We start from the raw sequence: 22,459 nt of genomic DNA, 5'->3' as shown, positions 1-22,459 counted from the left end.
CAGCAGTTTTAAGAGACAAAGTAGTGTGTTGTTTTTGGTTAATATATTTTTTAGCTAACTAAATACATAAACATCTGAAAATGTTTCAGACAAAAACACCATAGATGGTACGAAGCCGAGAAGTATCCACTACTGAGTTGTAGTCGGTAAGTGTCCAAAATTTGTGTAAGAAATACATTCGTCTAAACGTATTAATAATATTAGACGTATTGCTAAAATACATTCTTAATGTATTTTTGACTGTATTGTTAAGTGTTAATTTTTACTTCGTTTAAAAATCTTTGTGTGTGATATTTGCACAAAACTATACAGGGATTGGATTGCTTTGTTTTTTTTTAATTTCGCACAAAGCTACTCGAGGGCTATCTGTGCTAGCCGTCCCTAATTTTGCAGTGTAAGACTAGAGGGAAGGCAGCTAGTCATCACCACCCACCGCCAACTCTTGGGCTACTCTTTTACCAACGAATAGTGGGATTGACCGTCACATTATAATGCCCCAGGGCTGAAAGGACGAGCATGTTTGGCGCGACCGGGATGCGAATCCGCGACCCTCAGATTACGAGTCGCACGTCTTAACACGCTTGGCTATGCCGGGCCCAGATTGGATTGCCTGCACCAGTGAATCGCTAATCGCCAATTCTTAAGCCGACTTAGTCGAATAGTGGAATTTAACTGTTACCATTATAACGCACGCACAGTTTCAAGTGCGTTAAGATATATTTTTTTATTTTGAAGTAACAGATTTCGAATCACTGGTTTTCGAATTCTTGGTTCGGCATGATAAACATAAGATCTCGCTGGCTCCTGTTTAAAATACTATAGATGATTAAAATATTTTTTTACGATTTGCTCTTTTTTTTCCAACACATATAAGTTAATAGTCTTTATCGTCCCTATATACGTTTTGAGTTTTCTTCACTTTATACAGCACTTGAGTTTACTAAATTTAAGCGATTATTAAACTAAAATTCAAGACTCGATCCCTGTTATTAGAGAAGCATAAAAATATATTTCCATATCTTTCTTCTTAAAACAAATAAAACACAAAATAATTACACAACATTTGCTATTTTATTGGGTTGAACTATTATTTTGCATAAAGAATGAAATATTGTCTTGTTTAATTTGAAACAGAATCTAAGGATTTTTTGTTACTTTCTGAACATAACAATATCCTCTTTTGAGAGGGTGATAGGATAGATCTTACTTAGTTTGTGGTAAAACTAAACAATAGATTAGCAGTTGATAATAGCTTGTGATCAAAGCAAATATACATCTGGAGCAGAATTAAGTATTAGCACAGAGTCAAATGTGCACTGTGTGTTGACATGGATTAAATCACAAACGCTTTATTAATAATTACTGAATTTATTGCACACTTAAGTAAATAAAACAAAAAATCACTTTAACTGTTTTAACCATTTTATTGTATACTGAACAACTGAGTTATCAATGAATAATATTAAAGAATTAACAAAATCAGGGGAAAAATGTTGTTCACTCTTCTCATCTAGAGGGTCATAACTGTAACACGTTAAATTTTTTAACATTTAGCATTAATTAAAAATTATTCAAAATGTATATTTCAATATTTTCATATTGTATCTTTCTTTCTATTAAAAGCATAAAAGTAGAGGGAAATTCCTCATTGTCAGGCCAGTTTACACGCGTGTCAATTTGCTCCCAGTGTTAACGTACTCCAGTGCACTATTTTTCTAGTTATCAAACAAAACTATGTACCATTAAATAACCGAAAGAATGCACTTTCAAATAATCTGTAACTTAAATTATCTTAAAAGTTAATATAACATAGAATTTTTGCAATACATAATTACTTACTTATATGAAAATATCCATTTTTACTCCTGAACGTGACAGAAGCTTCCGATCACGATGAAACTATAGCAACAACTAATGCCTATTTGGATGCGTTAGCGGTTATTATATCACGGCTTCTACCTTCATCATATGAAGTTATCGGCATTGCGTCAACCTGCCCTGTGACTAACCAGCTTTGGTATCTCACAATTAGTGTATCTAAATAAATATATTGTAGTTACTTATACTGATTAGATCTCATGCTTTATTTCATTTGTTGGGTTCCCTTGTTTTTACAATTACAGGAGATTCTGAAAATGTGTATATCGAGCATTGGTCATTGATCACATTGGTCACATTGATAAGTCACATTGGACCAAAAGTAAAAGTTCTCACGCTTTTTTTTTTTTAAGTGAGCATCATAGAACAAATGATTTATCACAGTGGTGCACAACGCCCGCCCCGCGACGAGTCGCCGAGTGGCCCGCGTTGCCCAACGGGAAAGTCAAACATAGAGAGTTCGCGCCTGCGCGAAGATTAAGCGCTATAGAAGAATATGCATTAGATTAGATACTGGATGGTTCCATATTTGTGTCGAGTAATAAAGACAATTTAATAAGCAAATCTCGTTAATGCATAGGCGTTTAATCATTGGCGCAATGATGTAATATTTCCGTAATTACGAAATCTCACGTGTTCCAATTGTTCTTTGAGATTTACTAACGAGCCCTATTTTGATATTATTCCATAACAAAATGGCAGCTAACCGTAAAAGAAAAGTTGACGACAAAAACCGGCAGTTTCATGATGATTGGACTACGCAATACTGTTTTGTTCAACAACAGAATAACGTGATTTGTCTGCTGTGTCATTCGACAGTAGCAGTGGAGAAGGTATCCAATATAAAGTGTTATTATGAGTCGAAGCATAAATATTTCCACAACGTTGTCGGTGATGAATGAACAGCTCGAATTAAATCTCTGCGGCGGTCGCTGAATCCCCAGCAGAACGTTTTCTCAAAGCAGTCAACAGATTTAGATGCAGCATGTGAGGTCAGTTACGATATTTCGTTGATGATAGCGAAATCTGGCCGACCGCTCACTGATGGTGATTTTGTCAAGCAATGTATGATTACTGCATCGGAAAAGTTGTATCCAAAAGCAGTTCGCAAGCTACAGATGGTGGCTTTGAATCGTAAGACAGTTCAACGAAGAATTTCACACCTCTCAGCAGACGTGACAAGGCAGCTTACAAATAAAGCAGCCAACTTTGTCTACTTCTCTTTGGCAGCAAACGAGTCGACTGACATCAGTCCAACAGCACAGCTACTAGTCGTTTTTCGTGGTGTATCGTAATCGTTTGATATTACAGAAGAACTAATCGGCATGGGTTCCATGAAGGTCAGACAACTGGATCTGCTCTATTCGAGTAGCAGGCTGGTAGCACTGTTGATGAAGTATCGAGGAAAGCAGAACAGACAGTTGATGAAGTGGCACTGTATTATTCACCAACAGAACCTGTGCAGTAAAGAACTTGGTTTTCAGGCACTGATGGCATTAATGACGAAAACCATTAATTTCATCAAATAATGAGGGCTCAATCACCGTCAGTTTCGAAGTCTTCTTGAAGAAATTGATTCAGACTATGGTGACCCTGTATATCACTGTGAAGTACGCTGGCTGAGTCGAGGGAAGATGCTCAGAAGATTCTGGGAGTTGATTGATGAGGTGATAGAATTCCTCAGAAGCAAGAACAAAAACACAGAAGTGATTTCCATGACTGATCCAGCATGGCAAGCTGATTTGACCTTTCTGGTCGACATGACACAACACTTGAATGATCTGAATTTGACGTTGCAAGGCAAAAATCAGCTTGTCTGTCAGCTTGCAAATCACGTGTTGTTCCAGCAGCAAGCAGCATCAGGCAACTTCGTGTACTTTTCCACTTTTCATTTACAGCTACAGAAGAATCAGGACATTGGCACACAAGTTTATGTTGGGAAGCTAGATACCTTGATTCAATCCTTCAACTCACGGTTTCATGACTTTAACCAATGCAGATTGTTGAAACATTTTGCTGATTCGTTCAGTGTGTCAGTGGATGACTTGTCAGCAGAATATCAGCTCGAACTTACTGATCTCCAGGCATCTGATGAACTGCGTGCCATTTACCGAGAAAACAGTTTGCTTGACTTCTACAAAACATTGCCTGATACATTTGCTAATCTGAAAGAGAACGCACTTGTCCACATCAGCATGTTTGGCAGCACATACTGCTGCGAACAGTCTTTCTTGCATGTGAAACTGAACAAAAACAACACTTGCAATCAGCTGACTGATGATCATCTAGAAGCAGTTTTGCGTCTTTCAACGTCAAACATCAAGCCGGACATTTCTAAGCTCGTAAATGACATGCAGCACTATCCATCGCACTCACTTTGTGACAGTTGACATATCATAACATTTCTTAGAATAATGTGCAAACTCTTTGATGTAATTGTTATTTATGTGTTGTTAAATGTGATGTCCATCTTGTGTGAAACAACTGTGGGACGATTTTAATCTTCACTTTTTTGTGGCCCCTAACGGTTACGAGAAGTCTGTTTGTGGCCCCTGACTCAAAAAGTTTGTGCATCACTGATTTATCAAGACCAATGACGCCAACGCAAAATGCTATCCATTGCATTTTGTGGTTATTTTGCAATTTCAGCTCTGTTCTGACCATTCTTGTAGATTAATATGTTGTCTGCAGATGTAAATGTTCTTTCAAGGTTACTGACACTTTTGATGTATGGATATTGAATAGGACAGAGGAAATAGATGATCCCTGATGCAGTCCCGGTAAAATCGTCTGTGGCTATCACATGACCCTATTGTATAAGACGATCCCACCTCATCTGCTATACAAAAGTTTAAAAATATGTAGAAGATTACAGCCTTCCTAATTTAAGTGGACAACAAACACATTTAATCTTTAGTGTGTTTATGGCTAATACTTTTACTGTTAGAGTTATTTTTCATTTTATGCATAGGTCTACTAAACCGTGTTTGTTTGTCTTGTGTAATGAACAATGGAATATTTGTATTTAAACTTGTAACTTTTTCTAATTTCTTTTCTAGGTAGAAAACCCGTATTTATCTCTGTTATATATATATATATATCCCGAATCTCTAGTAAGAACGGTTACTACTTTTACTTGAAGCAATCAATATACCCATATTCACCACAATGACCATTAAATGCACATATAAATAATACTTACCTCAATAGACTTAGTTTTTTTGTGACCTAATAAAGCTATGTTTTTAGCAAAAGATGAAACACATTAACTATTATTCTACTAGTGTATGAGTCATCCCACATACTGGTTAAATGTATACACTTATAAATGTAAATTAATGTATTCTAGGTCTTATAGAATATTCATTTCAGTTCAAAGCGTGTTATAAATTAATTGCAATTCGTCTTCATGGCTGTCGTAAATATTTATATAGGTAAATTTTCTAATCATGGACAAAATATTTGAAATGTTCATATTTATTTTCTCATTTACTTAAATTCCCTCGATCATTGAATATTTAAAGACAAGTCTCGTTTGTATATAGCAAATGGGCCGCTGTGGGACTTACAGCGAAATGACTTCACGTTGCAGACATATGGTTATGTGAAACAAAACGACACTTAATGTCTGATCTAGATCATATAGTAAAACACTCTCTCTTTCTTTCTGGTATTGTTACCTTTCATAAATAAGTTATAGGTGACGCAGAATAGCACTTGCGTGTTTCATGCAAAGTGTAGAGACAGAAAACATAAAATTGTATAAATAAATAACTTACAGAGAATACATGTATTCTTTATCGAAGGAACATTTGGAGAATAGGAAATACAACTATTTAAGTAAATTTTCTTTGAAGTTAAGCACAAAGCAACACAACAGGTTATCTGTGCACTTGCCAAAACGGGTATCAAAACCCGGTTTTTAACCTTGTAAGTCCACAAGCATTCCACCGTGCTACTTGAGGATAAACAGAACAAAATACGTATTTACTTTATTATAAGAATACACCTATTGGGTCCCCCGCTGCTACCGCGTTAAGTCTACGGATTTGCAACGCAAAAATCAGTGGTTCGATTCCCCTCAGTGGACTCAGCAGATAGCCTGATGTGGCTTTGCTATAAGAAAACACACCCACGCACATACATACATGCACACATCTAATGGAAAAAAGCAAAGAAAACTAACGACATTCCGTGCTTCCATTTATTTCCTTTTGACGCATAGATTAGCTGAAAGAATTTAGATCACAACGTTTTGGTAAAGTAGAACAGATTATAATTTCTAATAAAACCCAAGATATTATTTATTTAAGTATAAAACGCACATAATATATATTTGTACTAGACACAAAGAGATAAAAAGCAATTTAAAAACAGAAAGCTTGTAAAAAATGGACTTGAAACTAGGATAAAGTGTTATGTTAAAAGTACAGCAAATGTGTTAAAAAGCAATTTAAAAACAGAAAGCTTGTAAAAAAGGGACTTGAAACTAGGATAAAGTGTTATGTTAAAAGTACAGCAAATGTGTTATAAAGTGACAATAAATATACAAATCTATTTCGAAAAGAAATACATGAATAACATACGAACTAACTCCCGTATAAAGTAATGTTTGTTTGCAAGCACAAACCTATGCATCTGTGCTCACCATGAGTATTGAACCCTGGATTTTAGCCGTGTGAGCTCTCAGAGTTACCGCTGAGCCATTGGAAGACCCAAATAAAGAACCACTTCAATCAGCAGTTGTCAAAAAGTAGAGTTCATAGGCTGAACATTATTCATAACCTGAACGTTTCACTCCTTCAACTTTTAAAGAAAATCTGTTTAGAATATTGTTATACAAAACCTTTAAAATACCAGGAAATCAAAACTTCGTAGAAAAGGAAATCAAGAACATTTAACAAATGCTAATAAGAAATAACTTTTACTGTTGTTCTTAAATAGAATAATCCTCACAAATATTCATTTTGTTGTTGTGTTAGATGTTCAAAAAACTGTTACTTCAGTCACACCCTACTTAAACATGTTTTTATATGATATTTGAAGAAAATTTGAAAAATTATTGAACAGCTACAAATTAAATTGTGTCTACACAATGGGCTATCTGTGCTCTGCCCACCACGGATGTAGAAACCCGGATTCTAAGGGAGTGAGTCCGCAGATATACCACTGTACCACTGAAAGGCGAAGATGTGTATTTAAATAGTAGTCTGTGTTAAAAATGCTCTTTAAGTCTTAAAAACAAACAACATACATTGAGCACCTCAGTACACGTACAACCAAGAATATCTTGCATCAACCAGTAGAAAGCTCTTCAGTCGAATAAACTAACACTGTAAAAACACAGTTTACACAAATGTGATGTTGTTTCTAACTCCACTTTAGAATATTCCTGTTATTAAATTAAGAAAGCCAGTTTTTAACCAGAAGATACGTGTACTGTCAGTACATTTTTAATTGTGAAAATGTAAAAAAAATAACAAAACGTGAACTCCAAATGTTGAATACGAAATGGGTTATATTCTTGTGATTAACCACACTCAACATCATTTTCAAGCAATACGAAAATATCGCATAATTTTTACTTTCAAATCACGAGATGAGTCTAAGAAGAGTTTTGACTTTTACTTTGGCTGGTTCCCTTTGTGTTAGAGTAATAAATATCAAACTGCGTTGTAGCACATCAAAACCTTTATTAAGCCTTTAAATTGAGTAGAAAATGTGTCACTGCCAGGGAATACTATCATTAAGCTCAGTGCTTGAAACTCATGGAGATCGTTAAAAAGAACACCAATATATCACATAATTTTTATATTATTTAAGAAGTTTTATTTTGTTGTTGTTTTTTTAGCGCAAAACTACACAGTTGGCTATTTACGTTCTCTCCACCGTGGAGAGAATCGACACCCGGATTTTATCGTTGTTGTATTCAAGACTTACTTCTTGTTGTGAAACGCTATAATCAGGGTTCAATACCTGCAATGACAAAGTTTAAATAATCAAATCATTGTGTCGCTTTGTGCTTAACAATTACCAAAAAGGAAAATAATAACTTAAGAATTAAAATACAATTTTGTAAAGGGAAATTTCTTTAACTTTTACGTTATTAAATTCTATAATTATTTTCAGAATAATGATTATGATTTTCATTAAATTATTATCAAACTATTAATGACTAACATTTATTATATTTATTATTCACAGGTCGAGATGACTAATTCCAAAACTATCGACAGAGGGTGTACATCAAAGATGTATATAGAATATTTTCAGAAAGTTTTAACGATCTTGTCTATGGTTGGATTTATCTATCAGTGTATCACATTTTACCAAATTTTTATGGATTATCAGGTTACTGTGGACTTCACTGTACAAGATCCTGAAGATGTAGATTTTCCTGCTGTTACCCTCTGTGCAAGTTCAAAGTAACTATTATTTTCTAATTCATTCAAAACTATAAAGTGCATCTTGATTAACTCATAATGAGAGTATTTTTGACAGTTTCCAACCTAACATTTTAGTTATATCTAAATAAGGAAGCAAAATATTATATATAAGTTATATATTATTGTCTCATTGAAGTATTATTTTATAAAATAGGATCATTATGCACCATTTCGGAAAGTTAAAAAATGTTAAAATTTGAATTTTTATATGTAGCTAAATATTATTTTTTATTTTAAGAGCTTTTAGTATAAATATAAACTAGTCATGCAAGAATATGAAAAATAATTATTGTTTAACGCAATTATGTAATTCAACAAGAAAGACAGTGAAATAACAGACCTAGTGAATCCATATAAACATCATAGTGTTGTCTGTTGTTTGTCCATGTAGCTACATGGTTTGGATGGATCTTTACAAAAGTTGACATGAATATTTGTTGGATCAGTACAAAATGACATGCAAACTTGTGGTTTTACATTTTACGTTTTGCAGTTTTTTATGGCTGTTTTTGCGATTTTGACAATAACAAGCAACTTTTTATGTCCTAAGATAATGTTTCATTAATCATGAATTTACGTAACTTCCGTCCAGAGGACGTATTTTCCAACTAATATTTTAATATCTTCTCCAAATCCATGAATAATAAGGAAATAATTGTTTAACAAAAATATGACTAAAAAATCTATAATTGCAATTAAAGATGAGAAAAACACATAAGCCAAAAGAGAATACGGTTTATTTTGTTTGAAATTTATTGGATTACCAAAACTAACTTTTGGTTTAAATCAATACCTGTTACCAACTCTGGTTGTTTCTAGTATTAATTATGACTAAACATTGGTTAATTATACCACTTGTACATCTATATAGTATTTTTCTTAAATGAACGTGTTTTATCTTCTTGAATCATAAGATTACTCTTCAAATCTGAACCTTATGTACCTTTTTTTCTTTTAAAGATTTCCCTTAAGTACAGATATGGAATACGAACCTCTAGAGGTAAAGTACAGATGAGTATTTGTTTGTTAAAGTTGATTTTAAAGTAGTTGAAAGTTGGCACTTGAGTCCAGTTATTTAGGGGTTTCAGAATCACGTTTTCATTTAGATACGCGGAACTAGCATTGTTTGTTTGATGATAGTGAAACTTGGTGAGTTCTTGCATTTTACAGAAAATATTATTTCTTATCCAACAATTTACCCACTTCTTAATATATCGTTCAGGTCAACACATTGTTTATATTTTGACCTGTCATAACACTCGGTATAAAGAATTGACCGAAGACACTAAGTAAAATAATCCATTTTTAATACATAAGTCGTAGCAAATCTGAACAATAATTAATAGAATTCATTACAATATTGACAGTAGTTTTATTTTAAATTTTACTGGGATTAAAAAAAATATTAGATACAATTAACCAACAAAATCATTCACGGGTGTATAAGAAGTTTGATGTATATCTAACAAGTTAAGAAAATGTGTTTAAAACGCCAGCATTTAAAAAGTTACTGTTCAGTTATTTCGAGCCTTTTCAGGTACAAAAGACATATTCAACGACGAAGTAGATAAAGTAGGAACAAGGCAATTATTTTTATATTTGTGCCTACCTTTGATGAAAACTTTTCGTACAAACTACTTGGAATGATCAGAAAGTAAACAACGAAAAAATTGTTTTATGTAGTCGAATTTTAATTAATTAATAGTGTAGTTTTCTATGAAAGAGAAGCAGTATCAAATGGAGTAACTCTGGGTTTTAGAAAAACGTTAACAACAAAAGAAAAACTTTATAAACTATATTTCTGCTACGTCTTGAAACCAGTAAGAAGCTACGCAAATGTAACTAAAATGCAACTCACAGACATGTTCTAAGACGGCTGTGGCCATTCTAAACACTAAAACGAGTTTATTCTGTTTAAAATAGCATGAAGCTAAATATAATAAATAGTTGAGATATTTAACTTAAATGAGCTTGAATTATTACACTTTAACTAATTGTTAAATAGTGTATACAATTATTTACTTTTTAACACAGTTTTTCTTTATTATACGTGTTTATTATACCTTTATGTTATTAGAGCCTAAACTACAGTTATGCCAAGAAGAAATCGACATCTCTGGAATCTATTATAGATTATTTTAACCCCAAAGAAGAGTAAGTTCTTTTTATTTGACAAATTAGCTTATTGTACTGTAAATCCTTTATCCGAAGTTCTTAAAAAATTCTAAAAATACAACGTTATTATTTGACAAAAAAGACGTATGTACTTTACATTCCCCGTCGCGCCAAACATGCTCGCCCTTTCAGCCGTGGGGGCGTTATAATATTACGATCAATCCAACTATTCGTTGGTGAAAGAGTAGCCCAAGAGTTGGCGGTGGGTGGTGATGACTAGCTGCCTTCCCTCTAGTCTTACACTGCTAACTTAGGGACGGCTAGCACAGATAGCCCTCGAGTAGCTTTGTGCGAAATTCAGAAACAAACAAACAAACAATTACTTTACATGTCATTTTGAAACTGGATCAAAACATTCTCTCTGTAGCTATAAGAGGTTGTCAAAGATTAGATGAGAAAAGATCTTACGTGTACGTGACTTGTATCGTTTGTTTTTTTTTCATGTAGAGATCACTCTTGATTGTTTCGTATTGTTGCCTGTGTCACGTAGACGGCTTTTTGTACTGATCTTTCTATTCTTAGTTTGTCACTTATGATGTCACTCTTTACTTACCACAGATGACGAACGACTTGTTGCTGGTTTATTTCTCTATGGTTCTGTTTTCCCAAACTATTCCACATTTCCTTGTTTTCCACTGTTAGTTTTTCAATATAATAAGTTATAGTTTTACTTTTTTTTCAAAACAACAAACCAAACATGCTTCCAATTATTTATAATTAAATACAATATTATTCATTTGCGAAATAAAAAAGTAAACTACATGTTGCTAACAAACATGAGCTATCCAACTTAAAATAAGCTTTGAAAACGTTAACAACGTCAGACTTTTATGAGATATATTATAGGAATATTTTTATTTCTGTCAGAAGTGTGACAGATCCCATTAATGATCCCATTAATTATTTCTTTGTTATAGTGTTCTGAAGTGTGTTAATAATGGATTAACATAAATTATAGACAGTGTTAAAGTATGGAATCGTTCTATTTGAAAATAGAAGATTATAAAACAGTGTCTTGAGGCCTTATGAGGATTTGGTTTGGTTTATTTTGAATTTCGCGCCAAGCTACACGAGGGCTATCTGCGCTATCTGTCCCTAACTTAGCAGTGTAAGACTAGAGAGAAGACAGCTAATCTTCACCACCCACTGCAAACGCTTGGGCTACTCTTTTACCAACGAATTGTGGGATTGCCCGTCACATTATAAAGCCCCCACGGCTGAAAGGGCAAGCATGCTTGGTGTGACGAGGATTTGAAATCGCGTCCCTCAGATAACGAGTCGAGTGCCTTAACCACCTTGCCATACTGAGCCTGCCACTATATTCTGACACACCAAAAGGATGTTGAATTTGTTTTATGAAAAGCTACCATAGAGGGAGAAATCCACTCTATTCACCGAGGTGAAGAGAACCTCGAATTTTTTAGCGTCGTCAGTCTGCATACATACGGCTGATCAGCTGGAGGACCACAAAAAGGAATAAGAGCCTCCAAGCAGTCTAGTTTAGTAAAAATGTATTTAAGTACCAATTTAAATATATTTTTTAATTTAAATGAAAATTCTTCTAGTTCACTATGATAGTTCCGTTTTTTTTTTCTTTTATGTATAACTTTTAATTATATAAGTTATAAGGTATTTTATGATCTAAAGATTTTGATATTATGAAAAATAAGATCGGGCTCTTCATATGATCATATTCATAATGTCCATACTAAATACATGTGATTAAAGATCATTTAATTTTTTTAATTATATGAATGTCTAATTATAAAAAAAATATAATTTATTACATTATTTATGTTATTACTTATTAGAAAGGAGTTTGTGACTGAATATTTTGATTCGATGTACGGTAACTGCTTCACTTTTAACGCTGCTTGGTCAAATCGGTCGCAAGTGCGGAAAAGTCTACGAGAAAGCAATAAAAATAAAAAAGAAGGTAAGATAACTAACTTATTTACTTCAAAACAGAAACTAATGTCTAACAACTTAATAGTTTAATTTGTAGGGATATTTTATGTTAAATTGCAAAAGTAAGTTGTAAGCATGGACTTTGTTCAAAAACTAAACTCACTTTGGTGAATGTTAAATTTTTGTCCTTATAAAAATATTGAGATTTACACGTTTTAAATTTATCTCTGGAAGCCTAAACTTTGGCCTATTACCATCAGGAATTGATTTTAAATGTAGATATATTGATATTATGTTTTAGTTTTTTATTTCACTATATTTTATTTCAATAGTCATATCAAAATAAACTATTTTCTTTTTTAAGGGGGCGGACAAAATGTTTAAATTTTAGCCCAAATTAATTATTTTATATTAATACATCATAAGGTTTAACAGGCTATAATATCTTACGTTTATAATTATCAATGTTTAATTAATCTTGTAAGTATGACCAGCTTAGATGTATAATATTTCTTGATCGTGACGGAGAATTACGTGTAAGGTTTTATTGCGTTTTGTTTTCCTTACTATCTAAACCAAAATTATGTTCACGACATCAAATAACTTGTTCAACAAATACAACAATTCTTTTCTATGGGGAAACGTACATAAAACATTGATCACATATAAGTTTCAACTAACAACTAATACTACACATCTCTAGTTAACAGCTTCTCGCTGATGCACCAACACACTATACATTATAATACGTACAATTTCAAAAATAATCAAGTTAGACTATTGGTAAGAGTGAACATTAAATATACACATTTTTAGGTAAATAAAGCATTAAAAATTACAGAATATCACGACCTATTAAAATTCATTCAGTTATACAATTTATCTGTTTTAGGTAATAATGAACCATTATAATATGACAGCCACAACCAGTTTTAAGCAATTTCCGCTAATTTAATCTCTTACTATATTACAATAGTATCGTAAGCTTTATGGCAACTACCTATAATATAGCATTGAAACACATTAATGATTGCTAATAACTATATTTACCATAGATACATTTGTTGTAACTTTCCTTTCTTAGTGATTACTATTATTGAAGCTTCTCAAGGGTTATAGCGTTTACTTTAACATCAGTACAGACGTTTTAACTTTATTCGTTACTTCCAGCTTCATGTGATTTGTTAAGTAACAGAGGTGCTTAACGTAAAAGTAGTTATGGTAGGCACTTTCATAGTACGGGATGATCCAACGAAAGGGACCCTACTGATTTCTTAAAGACAAAATACAATACACTAATGACATAAATGTACGTCACTGAAATAAAACAGTTGGCTTCCAACAATTTCACTTAGAACATTTAGCTTACAATAATGTCCGTTAGAACACTTGGCTTGCAACAATGTGATTTGAAACATATGGCTTGCATCTATATCAGTAACAAACACGTGGCTTACAACAGTGTCGGATTTAAACTTCCACATTTATTCCAGCGATTACTAAATACGATTATCCAAGATATTTAGTCTATTATATTCTTCCTTTAAGACTTCAGTGTGATATCTCTCCTTACATCACCCTGTGGACCAAACAACTTGTTACCTTTATATTAAATTTAATATTATTATGTCGTGATCACAGAACCAATAGTTTAGCTATTTATCGTACGGTTCAGGTCTCCGTTATATTTATTATTTTAAACCTCCATAAACGCCTGAATAATAACATGTATTGTAGTTTATCTCAGATGTCACGCTCCACTGAAATTACACTGTCTGGGCTGTTTAGTGAATTTTTATTGGTGTCAAAGTGTTTTTAGGAAGGACTGATGGAGATCCACACATTGCTATACTAACCTGACATTATTCAACGAAAATTAAATCTACAACACTACTTGAAACTAACAGCTATTATTTTTGTGTTCTATAAATAAAAGATACCATATTACTTCTTTATTATTACTTGCATAAACAATATTAGTTAAATATTTAATATATATATATATTATTTTACTTTTGATTTTTTGTTGTCATTACTGTAATTCCTGTAATAAACAGAAATTGCTGAATTGTTAAGTTAATACATATATTTAGGACAAACTTGACAGGTCAAAGTTCGTGAGATGTTTTAGGATTTACAACAGAAAATGTCGATAACAGCTCAAGTATACAACCAATGAAATAATTCATTCTAATCTTTATAAGTACGCATGTAAAAAAACTACGCTTATTTAGCTATACTCATTACCAGGTTAAATTTAAGGCTCGTTTTTAGTAGTTAGCTTACCTTGATCAGAGGTTTATTAATTTGTTAATAGACGTTGTCAAGGGGGATTATATTACGATGAGCGTGTACTGATGTCAAGTTCTTCATAAAATATCTAATCTATAATAGTGCAAAACACAAATAACTATTTGTGTTTAGATGTTCTAGAAGATATACTCTGTAATATTACTTTCATTATTAATACTGAACAGAAAGTTTAACTTATTATTTCCGTTTATTTATGCATGATTTTCGTTATTAAGTATTTTATTATAGGATTAATTTGCAATGTTAGCTTAGTATATAAATTTAAAACTAACTTAGGCTAACTTAAACCTTTTCAACTGTTCAAACTTCGTAAGATTTATTTGAGTTTTTGGTGGCCGAAACTATAGCTAACAGTTGAGGTACATAAGTTGGTATACAGTGCATGTTCATCGTTATAAGCAAGATCGTAAAGACAGTAAATCAAATCAGTAATATTTATCAATTTGTAGGTTTTCAGTTTGACCCATGAAGGCAGCTTGCTTGGTTGAGAAGCTTGTTTGTTTATTTGTTTGTTTCGAAATTTGCGCAAACCTACACTGAGGATATCTGCGCTAGTCGTTCCTAATCGACACATCGCGACCAGATGGTTAGGGCGTTCGAATCATACATAATCTGAGGGTCGCGGATTCGAATCCTAGTCACTTCAAACATTATCGCCCTTTCAGCCGTGGGGGTGTTATAACGTGATGATCAATCCCATTATTCATTGGTAAAAGAGTTGGCTGTGGGCTGTGATGACTAGCTCCCTTCCCTCAAGTCTTACACTGTTAAATTAGGGACGACTGGCGCAGTTAGTTCTCGTGTAGCCTTGCGCGAAATTAAATACAACAACAACATAATACCCCTAATTGAGCAGTGTAAAACAAGAGGGAAGGGAGCTAGTCATCACGGCTACTCTTCACCAGCAAATAGTAGTGATTGGCTGCTTATTTTAACGCCCGCCAGCTGAAAGGGCAGGTATGTTTGGTGAAACAGGAATTCAGATTGAAACGACACTCAGATTGCGAGTCAAGTGCCCTTAACCATCTGGCTTTTGACATCGTAACAGTGCACTTTTGTAACTGTATATCCAGCATGAATTTCAAGTTTGAATTTACAACCTGAAACTGAATTCGACACATTATATTTGAAGTGATTATGTTGAATTGAAGAGACAGTTTCTCCCTGGATAAAAGAAGAAAAAGTATTTTTTTTATAATGTATACTTTTGTAAATTATTGTAAATAAATTAATATTTGATGTTTATGTTTTTTATCTTATAATATATAACTATAAAACTACAAAACTTCAGATTTGTTATTTTATTGTTTATACATAATACGGAATCGTGATACAATACAAAATATACTTTGCATCAATAAGAGAATATTCCCATTCAAATGTGAAATATCCACGTAATATATTTTTCATTAGTTTTTCTTTTGTAAATTTACTGGTGTAAAATGAATGATGAAAATAACAGTTCACTCAGTCTCTTTCTGTTATACCTAATGCTTACGCAATGTTAATTACTTATCTCAGTTCGTCAAAAGAATAAATTATTTTATCTCATTTGTCATTTCAAACTGAATTAAAACATTCAGGCCCGGCATGGCCAAGCGTGTTAAGGCGTGCGACTCGTAATCTGAGGGTCGCGGGTTCGCATCCCGTTCGCCCCAAACATGCTCGCTCTTTCAGCCGTGGGGGCGTTATAATGTTACGGTCAATCCCACTATTCGTTGGTAAAAGAGTAGCCCAAGAGTTGGCGGTGGGTGGTGATGACTAGCTGCCTTCCCTTTAGTCTTACACTACTAAATTAGGGACGGCTAGCACAGATAGCTTTCGAGTAGCTTTGTGCGAAATTCAAAAACAATCAAATATTAGAGATTATTACGCTATTAAAACATACAGAAACTTTTATAATCTTTGTGTATAGTATTCTGGGAAAAAAAAAACTCGTATAACAAAGCGTATCGATTTTCTTAGAAAAATGATTTATGGGGTACCTTTTCTATGAATTAACCTACACTTTTTCGTGAATAAGATACCCTCGCCTTTTTTTCACTTGTAAAATAACCTTCATTTTAAATTGGAACGTTGTAACATGTTTAAGGAGTGACTGCATTATAACTTTCTTCTTGTTTTGAATTAAGCACTAAGCTACACAATGGGCTATCTGTACTTTACCCTCCACGAGTATCGAAATCCGATTGTTAGCGTTGTAAGTCCATAGACATACCGCTGAGCCACTGGGGGACTCTAACTTTCTTAACGAACTAAGTGTATTTGTCTTTAGAAACACAGTGAAGAAAGCCTAAGTTATATACTACGTTTTGTAACTTTTTATCATAACTGAAGTTACCTTAAACTTCTTAATTAAAATTAAACTCAACATAATCGCTTCTAAAGAAATAACTTTTCTTTACCGAAACTAATGTAATCTTTTTTAAAGGATAAATTAAAAGCATCAATCTTTATTGCTTATTGTATTGTGATGGTCTTTCACAGTTAAGCGTATGGTGATTTTCTGTAATTACTTGTCTCATCTTTTAGAATTAAATATATATTTATGTTTTATAAGTAAGAATATGTCGTAATTTTGTGAAAGTGTTAAATGTTATTTAGCGTTCTTAAAAATGTTTCGTTTTTTGTAAATTATTTGATTTTAAACATTGACTTTGTTAGTATTTCATTCAAATAATAAATTTAACTCAATCTGTTAAGAATTATATCCATTGTATCCGTTTATTATAAATTTAAATTCCTCATTGTTAAGGTTACTTTGTGTAATTGTATAAACTTCAAGAGTTCAGACACAAAACACCGTGAACAAACATTAGCTAGATGATTCCAGAAAGTAAGGGAGTACATTGTAATAACGCTAATTACGTTATTTCTCACTTATTTATCTTAAAAGGCATTTTTCTTTTACCTGTGTGATATTTTGCGGAATTAAAAGTGCCAGACACAATGAGAACATTTTCATTCACAGTTTATACATTTAGAGCTTCCTGAGTGATATATAAGACAGCCCTCTTCCTCCAAACTAAATCTGAAACAGTAGGATTAAAACTAACTTTAGTATTCAAAATAATGTTTTTCTCTCTCTAGAACTGAGTTTTTCTCTTCAAATACCGACCGACGAATACATTTTTATCGGAGCATTAGTAACTGTTCATTCACCGTACGTGTTTCCAAACCTACGCGATAACAGCATCAAACTAAAAGCAGGTTTACAATATGTCTACTTTTACACTCAGGTAAGCAGAGGATGTTTTACTAAGATCATCGATACATTTGTTATACTAGTATAGACCCGCAAAACTTTAAGGTCAATTAGTATTTTTATTGTGACAATGCTTTTTAAATACAGAATTTCTGGAATAATACGGAAGAATTATAATTGCAGACATCGAAATCTGTACTTTCACTTGTCTTAGGCCTAACGTCAGTTAATCCTTTATTAAGTACGGCCTATATTTGAAAAAGAGATAACACTGCAACTCATGTAATTATTTTTGCTTTATTTTATTTTATACTAAACTTTACCAAACTCAGTACAATTATAAATAAACTAATAATGCTGTTGTACAATCTAATATTAGACATTTTATGAATTTTAATAAACTCTTAATATGTTGTTGTACAAAATGTCTGCTGAAGTATATTCACGTCTGCCTTTTGTTTACGATTTCACATTCGTGAAAACAAAATGCGCGCGCGTTTTCAGGACAGACAAAAACCAAATATTATTATGAAATAGTTATAAGCGTTCAGAGTACGATAGTGTTTTACAAGTTGAAACAAATAAATCATAAGAACAAACAATAAAACCCATTGTAGACAAAAAGTAATGAAAAGACGTTTGTAACAGTCTATGAAACGAATTGAAGCTAAATTTTGCAAAATAAGGTAAATATAAAGTTATGATAAAGACAAATTTAGCTGTTATACAGAAACGTCTAAATACATGTTCACAAAGTGAAAAGCATATGATTTGCATGAACTATGCATTCGTATTTTAGAACTAAATGAGTCTAGAAAGTCTAGAAAAATCGTGTTCAGTGTAATGTTTGTAAATTTTGTAGGAAATTACACGCAGGTTCAGGGTTCTTGGTATGGAAAACGTTGCAAATAAAAATATTGAATTAAAATCAAAGACAGTTGTCATGTGATGACAACGACATTGCGACGTTGTGCAGTATAATTGTTGCATTAAACGTTTAACTAAGAAAAAATAAGTAAGGCGATTCAAATGTAAAAGACAATGCACAATTTGGACTCCCCAAACAAAGGCCTTTCTAACGATATGAGATTTATGGTGTTTGATCGAGAGGTTTGCGTAAAATGTTCTGAGCAGACAAAGATATAAACGCAAGCATATCATTTATATAAGAAATCTAAATATTAATTTATTTTTGTGCGAAATGAAAGTCATAGCATGCTATAAATTGTTGTCTAGAATTATATTTAGTTGTAGAAAACGAAGTAAAGACAAAACTATTTCTATTTACATCAACTTTAAACACGTGCAAAAATGGTCATATTAGATGGTTATAATTGTTAAAGGAAATTATTGTATAAACTTTAAATATGGTTAAATCACACTTTCTTACTTTTCTAAATCATCGAAAAATTACTAACGTAATAATATTGAGTGTAACGAATTTACAGTTATGTATTTATTTTACTACCTATGTTTGTTTCAGATTAATATATATATTTAGAAATGTATATGGGTGTTGCAAAAATACTTCCCACTTCTCTAAATCTGTAGAAGATTCTACCTTGTAAAATCAACAATATGTATATCTACATAAATATCAGCATTGTTTGGACAACTGAACTTTCTAGAACTTCACCTTAAAGTTTATAAATGGTAACACGCGGGGAGACAATTTAATAATATTGTTGGTCTGCTAGAGTCAGTTACTATAAACCTCGGAAGTTTTAATTTTTGTAAACACTTATTATGGGGGGCGTTATCATGTGACGGTCAATCCCACTATTTGTTGGTAAAAGAGTAGCCCAAGAATTAGTGGTGGGTGGTGATGACTAGCTGCCTTCCCTCTAGTCTTACATTGCTAAATTAGGGACGGCTAGCACAGATAGCCCTCGAGTAGCTTTGTTCGAAATTCCAAAACAAAATTTTCTTCGGTAAAAGTGAGCTAAACCGCGTGAGACTAGCCAAGAATAGAACTAGTTACCTTTCTCATCAATAAAAGTGTACTTGTGTATCAGCATAAAATTAATTCCCTCTCCGTGAACCGTCGATAAAAGATTCAGTTCCAGACCAGAAAGAAGATTTAGTATTGTTTGTAGATCTCTAAAACTCTGTATATAAACCATTATAATAGTTTGTAATAACCGTTATTATAAAGTGTATTGTTGTTGTATACCAAATTATATTTTGTTAAAAAAATTGTATGTATCAGTCTTTTGGTAAATATCAGATTGACATTGAATTAACTTCTAAATTCAAATTTCAGTTTCCAGTTATTTGAAATCGTAATACGTAATGTAATAAATCGGTAACTCGTTTGAAATAAAGTATAATATGTACTTAATAAAGTGGGATAAATTATGATACCTAATATGGGGCATCAAATACGTATGTCCAATCCCAAAATAACTACCAGAAATTGCCTTGGAGAATAAATCCACTTCTATTTACCTCATAGCAAACTTCGTATCTCTTACCTCCTCCATACCAAACGGACTGCACGGACTACGATAAAATTGGCTTGTCAACTGTGAGGCCTGGGCTCTTAGATCAGAAGGTAGGAATTATGCTTTTACTGTATTACATATAATGTATGATATAAGATAAGTAAATCAGTGACAGCACCAATATACACGATATATTTCCTTTAAAACAGCGTAGTTTTATTGAAAATAGTACGAAATATTAGGAGATTTATTAAATGCAATACAAATTTTACAAAATCTTAAACAATAATTAAAGAGAGCCTGGCTATGAATTTGCAAATCAACAACTTTATCTCGGAACTAAACAAAATTCAAAAAAGTTATTAATATTAAAACAGTTGTTAATTACTTCCTTGGTTTTCAATTAAAAGGCACACAATGTCTGCCCTCTATTCACCGTGGGGAATTTAAACGCCAATTTTATCTTTGTAAATCTGTAAACGTGCCTCTGACCCATTGAGGAACATCAAAACAGTGTTAAAAACAATAAGGAATGAGAAAGTAAAGAGCAGAAGGAAAAAACAATTCGTAATTTTACTCACAACAATGAAATTAAACAATTAGACAAATGATTCAATGTGGCTTTGCTCTAGGAAAACATGACAATTCTCAAAGAAAGTCGCGTTAAATCACAAAATGTTTCAAAAATCTCCATTTTTCCCCTGACAGTCTAACTTTAAATCTTAATGGGGTTCTATGTTGTTGCTGTTGTTTGACCAGATCACAAAATTTTATGTTACATGACTACCTACTTAATATTTGTTTTAAATGATTAATCTTTCGATTTAATTCATATAGAAATAATTCGCATTGAGTGTTCACTAGTAGGAGCCTGAGCTCGCGTTTAAAGCAAATAATTTATCGAAACCAAAAGACTGAAGAAAAATATGCATAAACGATATATTAAAATCATAACTAAAAATTAAACAGAAATCGCCACATCACACATTTGTATATAAATATTTTTGGGAAGCTTTGAGTTATCTTCATGTCAGAATAATGAATACCTTAGCTATACAGAATTATGAAAGCAGTGAGAAAATATAATTTAATGGTATTTTTATATTATAAAAATCATAAAACGACAAGTATAATAACAGGGTTTGCTGCTTATGATCACTGGTATACTACTCACGTTCACAGCTAAATAATATTAAAGGATATTATTGAGTTGTTTATTACCTCTGAAATAAGGAGGATCAAAATGAAATAAATTATAGTGTATCTAATACACAATCTTTATGTTCGTTAAATCGCATTATACAACCATTTTATTGATTTAAGATAATCCAGTTGCGTTAAGTTTGATGGTAAACTTTGTACTGGATAAAACGTGGCTGTCCGATATAGTCGCACCAGACTGCTAGTTAAAATTTATATTTTATCAGTAATGACATGTCTCTTTCCGTTAGTCGCACCAGACTGATAGTTAAAGTTTATGTTTTATCAGTAATGACATGTCACTTTCCGTTAGTCGCACCAGACTGATAGTTAAAGTTTATGTTTTATCAGTAATGACATGTCACTTTCCGTTAGTCGCACCAGACTGATAGTTAAAGTTTATGTTTTATCAGTAATGACATGTCTCTTTCCGTTAGTCGCACCAGACTGATAGTTAAAGTTTATATTTTATCAGTAATGACATGTCTTTTTTCGTCAGTCGCACCAGACTGATAGTTAAAGTTTATATTTTATCAGTAATGGCATGTCTTTTTCCGTTAGTCGATGATGCTTTATTTTGAAACCATGTAGTTATTAAACGTATTTAAAACTATCAATTATGGTCAGTTTTTATTTCTCTTTGTTATAGTCATGATATTTACCTTTTACAGCTGTTATGTAAAATGACATTAAATCAACACAAGAAGGAATGATAATTCCAAAGATTGCAATCTTTAAAGTCGTTATATTCTTTTAGATAAATGTAAACATTCAACAGCTTAGACATATATATGGTTTAATAAATAACCTTACCATGACACTTTGTCCGTACAAAGTTTAGTTAGCCTCACGCGTCTGTCTACGATTACCTATTTCACTACACCAAGCTG

At 32.4% G+C, this 22,459-nt stretch overlaps 1 protein-coding gene across 1 annotated transcript in view; it reads left to right on the top strand.

Annotated features, from left to right (window-relative positions):
* The first annotated feature begins 13 nt into the window (after nt 1–13).
* The window catches only part of LOC143256906 (epithelial sodium channel subunit alpha-like), a 35,606-nt gene continuing 13,160 nt past the window's right edge, over nt 14–22,459 (top strand). Inside the window, exons 1-7 of the mRNA XM_076514750.1 lie at nt 14–146; nt 8,083–8,303; nt 9,285–9,324; nt 10,402–10,478; nt 12,311–12,435; nt 17,811–17,959; nt 20,381–20,479. Coding sequence (XP_076370865.1) covers nt 8,089–8,303; nt 9,285–9,324; nt 10,402–10,478; nt 12,311–12,435; nt 17,811–17,959; nt 20,381–20,479 — 705 coding nt within the window. The 5' untranslated portion in view covers nt 14–146; nt 8,083–8,088. The remainder of the gene's footprint in view (nt 147–8,082; nt 8,304–9,284; nt 9,325–10,401; nt 10,479–12,310; nt 12,436–17,810; nt 17,960–20,380; nt 20,480–22,459) is intronic.

Source organism: Tachypleus tridentatus, chromosome 7, assembly GCF_004210375.1.
Source record: "Tachypleus tridentatus isolate NWPU-2018 chromosome 7, ASM421037v1, whole genome shotgun sequence".
NCBI classification, from domain to species: Eukaryota; Metazoa; Arthropoda; class Merostomata; order Xiphosura; family Limulidae; genus Tachypleus; species Tachypleus tridentatus.
The sequence above is the reverse complement of the archived record's forward strand: the minus strand, read 5'-3'. Positions and strand labels throughout refer to the sequence as shown.